Source organism: Natator depressus, chromosome 4, assembly GCF_965152275.1.
Source record: "Natator depressus isolate rNatDep1 chromosome 4, rNatDep2.hap1, whole genome shotgun sequence".
NCBI classification, from domain to species: domain Eukaryota; kingdom Metazoa; phylum Chordata; order Testudines; family Cheloniidae; genus Natator; species Natator depressus.
In genome coordinates this window covers 59123745-59129744 of record NC_134237.1, presented here as the reverse complement: position 1 = coordinate 59129744, position 6000 = coordinate 59123745, and the positions used below count along the sequence as shown (strand labels likewise).

General features: G+C 47.5%; 1 protein-coding gene across 3 annotated transcripts in view; it reads right to left on the bottom strand.

The window, feature by feature from the left end:
- Positions 1-1503: 1503 nt before the first annotated feature.
- The window catches only part of ARFIP1 (ARF interacting protein 1), a 113789-nt gene continuing 109292 nt past the window's right edge, over positions 1504-6000 (bottom strand). For 2 of the 3 annotated variants that reach the window (XM_074951009.1, XM_074951007.1), the window contains exon 10: positions 1505-2069. Coding sequence is in view for 1 of the 3 variants with exons in the window: in XM_074951010.1 (XP_074807111.1) it covers positions 2043-2069 (27 nt within the window). In the remaining 2 variants the exon portion in view is untranslated. Of the gene's footprint in view, positions 2070-6000 lie in introns of all 3 variants that reach the window. The other variant, XM_074951010.1, reaches the window with a different exon arrangement.

Here is a 6000-nt window from a genome sequence, read left to right as displayed (position 1 = left end):
CGGCAAGCGTGCAGCCCACTTAGCTGTTGTGTCCTGGCAGCAGACGGTGCAGTAGGTCTGCAAAACTGGTCATCCAACCACCGTTTCCCCTGCAACTCTGCTCTCCTGCAGACGCCATATTACGGCAAGCGGTGCGGTGACGAGAGTGATGAGGACATGGACACAGACTTCTCTCAAAGCACGGGCCCTGGCAATTTGGCCATCCTGGTGGCAATGGGGCAGGCTCATGCCATGGAATGCCGATTCTGGGCCCGGGGAAACAAGCACAGACTGGTGGGACTGCACAGTGTTGCAGGTTTGGGATGATTCCCAGTGGCTCCGAAACTTTCGCATGCGTAAGGGCACTTTCATGGAACTTTGTGACTTGCTTTCCCCACCCTGAAGTGCAAGAATACCAAGATGAGAGCAGCCCTCATAGTTCACAAGCGAGTGGTGATAGCCCTCTGGAAGCTTGCAACGCCAGACAGCTACCGGTCAGTCGGGAATCAATTTGGAGTGGGCAAATCTACTGTGGAGGCTGCTCTGATCCAAGTAGCCAACGCAATCACTGAGCTGCTGCTATCAAGGGTAGTGACTCTGGGAAATGTGCAGGTCATACTAGATGGCTTTGCTGCAATGGGATTCTCTGACTGTGGTGGGACGACAGATGGAACACATATCCCTCTCTTGGGACCGGAGCACCAAGGCAGCCAGCACATAAACTGCAAGGAGTACTTTTCAATGGTGCTGCAAGCACTGGTGGATCGCAAGGGACGTTTCACCAACATCAATGTGGGATGGCCGGGAAAGGTATGCTTGCATCTTTAGGAACTCTGGTCTGTGGGAACGGCTGCAGCAAGGGACTTACTTTCCAGACAAGAAAATAATGGTTGGGGATGTTGAAATGCCTATAGTTATCCTTGGGGACTCAGCCTACCCCTTAATGCCATGCCTCATGAAGCCATTCACAGGCACCCTGGACAGTAGTCAGGAGCAGTTCAACTGTAGGCTGAGCAAGTGCAGAATGGTGGTAGAATGTGTATTTGGACATTTAAAAGTGCGCTGGTGCAGTTTACTGACTCGGTTCGACCTCAGCGAAACCAATATTCCCATTGTTATTACTGCTTGATGTGTGCTCCACAATATCTCTGAGAGTAAGGGGGAGACGTTTATGGCAGGGTGGGAAGTTGAGGCAAATTTCCTGGCCCCATATTATGCACAGCCAGACACCAGGGTGATTAGAAGAGCACAGCAGGGCGTGCTGCGCATCAAAGAAGCTTTGAAAACCAGTTTTATGGCTGACCATGCTATGGTGTGACAGTTCTGTTTGTCTCTCCTTGATGAAAACCTGCCCCCTTGGTTCACTCTATTTCCCTGTAAACCAACCACCCTCCCCTCCCCGCTTCAATCACCAGCAATAAATCAGAGGCAATAAAGGCATTGTTGTTTCAAATTCTTGCATTCTTTATTAATTTGTCACAAAAATAGGGGGATAACTGCCAAGGTAGCCCGGGAGGGGTGGGGGAGGAGGAAAGCACTGGGTGGGGTGGGAGAGGAGGGAAGGACAAGGCCACACAGCACTTTAAAACTTATTGAATGCCAGCCTTCTGTTGTTTGGGCAGCCCTCTGGGGTGGAGTGGTTGGGTGCCTGGAGGCCCCTCCCCCTTCCCTCAGCATTCTTGGGCGTCTGGGTGAGGAGGCTATGGAACCTAAGGAGGAGGGCGGTTGATTACACAGGGCCTGCAGTGGCGGTCTGTGCCTTCCCTGCACCTCAACCATATGCCGAAGCATATCAGTTTGATCCTCCAGTAGCTACAGCCTTTCATCCTGCCTCCTCTCATCACGCTGCCGCCACCTCTCCTCTTGCTCGAGCCATCTATCCTCTCAGGCGTCCCTCTTGTCCTCGCGTTCATTTTCTGCTTTCCTGGACTCTGCCATTGTTTGCCTCCACGCATTCTGCTGAGCTCTTTCAGTGCGGGAGGACTGCATGAGCTCAGAGAACATTTCATCGTGAGTGTGTTTTTTTCGCCTTCTTATCTGCGCTAGCCTCTGGGATGGAGATGCTAGTGGCAGCGTTGAAACATTTGCAGCTGTGGGAGGATAAAAAGAGAGAGTAAAATTGAAAAAGACACATTGGCCATTTAAAAGGAAGGGCTGATGTTTTCGGGTTAACGTGCAGCACAAACCCAACTAAGCCCCCACACACACCCAATTCTCTGGGATGATCGCTTCACCCCTCCCCTCACCACATGGCTAACAGTGGGGATGATTTCTTTTCAGCCACAGGCAAACAGCCCAGCAGGAACGGCCACCTTTGAATGTCCCCTTAATAAAATTCCCCTATTTCAACCAGGTGACCATGAATGATATCACTCTCCTGAGGATAACACAGAGAGATAAAGAACAGATGTTGCTTGAATGCCAGCAAACACCGGTACCATACACTGCCATGCTTTCTTATGCAATGATTCCAGACTACATGGCCTGGCATGGTAAAGTGTCCTACCATGGAGGACGGAATAAGGCTGCCCTCCCCAGAAACCTTTTGCAAAGGCTTTGGGAGTACGTCTAGGAGAGCTTCATTGAGATGTCCCTGGAGGATTTCCGCTCCATCCCCAGACATGTTAACAGACTTTTCCAGTAGCTGTATTGGCAGCGAATGCATCCCAAGTCTTCAGGGCTAATTAATCATTAAACGCACTTACTTTTAAACTGTGTATTATATTACAAAGGTACATTCACCAGAGGTGCCTTTCTCCACCTTCAAGGTCTGGGAGCCCGGGTTGGGAGGGTATTGGCTCCAGGGTGAGAAACAGTGCCTGGCTGTCAGGGAGAACGGTTTCTCCGCTTGCCTGGTGTGCGCTATCTTCAACCTCCCCCTCATCATTATCTTCCTCGTCCCCCAAATCCTCATCCCTGTTGCGTGAGACTCCCTTGCAGGAGTCCACGTACAGGTGTGGGGTAGTTGTAGGGGTACCCCCAAGAATTGCATGCAGCTCATCTATAGAAGCGGCATGTCTGGGGCTCTGACCCCTTGGGCGTTTGCCTCTGTGGTTTTTTTGGTAGGCTTGCCTGAGCTCCTTAAGTTTCATGCAGCACTGCTGCAGGTCTCTGTTATAACCTCTGTCCTTCATGCCCTTGGAGATTTTTTTCACATATTTTGGCATTTCGTCTTTTGGAATGAAGTTCTTATAGCATGGATTCGTCTCCCCATACAGCGATCAGATCCAGTACCTCCCAGTCGGTCCATGCTGGAGCTCTGTTGTGATTCTGGGACTCCATGGTCACCTCTGCTGATGAGATCTGCACGGTCACCTGTGCTGATCAGCTTGGCATGGTGGCCAAACAGGAAATGAAATTCAAAAGTTTGCGGGGCTTTTCCTGTCTACCTGGCCAGTGCATCCGAGTTGAGAGTGCTGTCCAGAGCAGTCACAATGGAGCACTCTGGGATAGCTCCCGGAGGCTAATACCATCGAATTGCATCCACACTACCCCAAATTCGACCCGGCAATGACAATTGCAGCGCTAATCCCCTCGTCGGGGAGTACAGAAATCGATTTTAAGGGCCCGTTAAGTCAACAAAAATGGCTTTGTTGTGTGGATGGGTGCAGGGTTAAATTGATCTAATGCTGCTAAATTCGACCTAAACTCATAGTGTAGACCAGGACTAAGAGTTAAACAGTCTATTATAGATACAATGACCTGCAGAGAGGAAGGGCAAGGCTCCCCCCTCAACCAATTGGGGATAAGCTGGGAGAAAGGGACAAGAATAAATGCTGCCTCCTCCCATATAGCAGGGCAATTGCTTGCAGCCACCAAAGGGAATAACAAGTTTCCTGCAGGGCCCTTAGTTAGCAGGGAGTAGATAGCAGCAGGAGGTGACCACAAAACCCTCTGAATTTGAGGACTAAGTGGGGCCAGTTGAGGGAAACAAATTGCAGCCCAGCACCAGCAGGAGAGCTGGGAGCTCCTGCTATAAGGAGGAGACTAGAGACTGAGAGGTAATCCTAAAGTAATAATTGCTTGAACTACCCAGCTCCCCCAGGAGGACTGGGGACTCCCACCATAAGGAGAGACATAACGACTGACATAGAATGCTTGAGAGGACTGGGAAGGGAACCTCAGGTGACCAGATAGCAAGTGTAAAAAATTGGGATGGGGGTGGGGGGTAATAGGTGCCTATATACGAAAAAGCCCCAAAATCAGGACTGTCACCCTAAGGGAACCTAAAGGGCAGGCTTCAGAGGAACTCTCAAAGCCAGAGACATCTTTTATTTATTTGGGACTCTTTGTTCTGCCCCCCTTTGTATGAGGTTTTGTCATAAACAAGCCCTGAGGAGAGTATTATTGAGTCAAGCATCATGAGTGCCTGAAGTGGAGTTACTGGCTTCCTGAGAAGGGAAACTGAGACAAGGAGAACATACAGTGCCGCGCTAACTCAGTAGGGCGGGCTACAGGGCAGGCTTGCCCTAAAACAAAGCTATTTCCCATTTGATCACACATGGGAATCACTTATCCCACTTTATCAGAGGAAAGTGTGTCATGGGAGAAAATAATCTGTGCAGGAGGATTAATCTTTTGTTAAATGCTATTGCCAACATTGATGTCATTGTAACTATTTATATAGAAACAAGGTAAAAGCCTTCTCTAAACAAACTCAACATAGCCCTGAGAAAGTAGTGTGTTTCTGGAGATGAAGCCTTTACAGACTCCATTCTTGCTCCCAGATAAGCATCACCCTTTCCATTCCCATCTCAGTACCTCCTCCCCACTGAGTCAATACCCAGGATCTCAGTGACGTCAGAAAGTGGGTAGGCAAAACAGGCATGTCAATAAAGTCTCAAAACCAGTTATTAGAAGCAGACTAAGATCAAGCTGTATCTTATTGGGGTAGGAGGTGTTTCCTAGGATGAGAGGAATTTTCACAATCCCAAGCTTTGAAAAACACTCCAAGGGCTTATCTGCCTGGGGAAATGTACTGGGGCGGGGAGCAGGTGTATACATACACACCATTATAATCCTTATGGACATCCTTATGCTGGAATAAATGTCCATTAAGGGAGTCATACTGGTAAATTTCCCCTCGTAGACAAGCCCTAAAGTACTAGTCATGATTTTAAAAGGACTTTAGCACAATTTAAAATAAGGTTAGCAATTGTCTGGGTTTTTCTGCCACAATACTCAACTAATATTACTATTGTGCTTCCCTACTTGCTGCCATCTGAAAGCTGTAAACAGAGGAAAAAATAGGTTCCCCACCTTTTATACTCATTAAAATACACTGACTAGAAGACAGTTATTATTTTTCAACCTTGTCTCTCCAAAACAAATTTACAAAATAAGGCCCTGATCTTGCAGACACGTATATCCATGAATAACTTTTACTCACATCTGTATCCTACTGAGTAAAACTGGTACTATGGCTCAGGGCCCCATTGTGTTGGTCACTGTAAAGACAAAGAGTAAGACAGTCTCTGCCCCCATACATAAGTCAAAGGATGGGGAGGAAAATGATACAATAAACAGTTAATTGTTGCTGAAAATTGGCTCTGCACCAATATTCATACCTAGTTTTGCCTCCAAATGTCACTGGCCTCTGTCGGGTGGGGGAGCCTTGGTATTGAGTTCAATGAGTATACTGGTGTTCATGAAGCTACTCATGTGCATAAGTGTTTGCAGGATTGGGACCTAAGACAAACCACAGTGGGCACATTTTCTGCTGGCATAAATACATGCAGTTCCACTGCTTTCAGTGCAATTCTACCTATGTACCCCATCAGAGAATTCAGGGCAGTATTTTCTGAATACCCTTTTTCCTTTTCCTGATAAGAACATGTTCAATATTTTTAAAAATTTGAAAGTACTGATCAGTTCTTGAGATTTTTTTTTTCATAGTAATTTTTTTTTTGCGGGGGGGGGGAGAACAGGAATTGCATTCTTGCTCTAGAATGTTTAGTTTAAATAAAATAATAATATCCTTAGACAGGGAAAGGAGTTCTCTGCTGATTTAATAATAAAAAA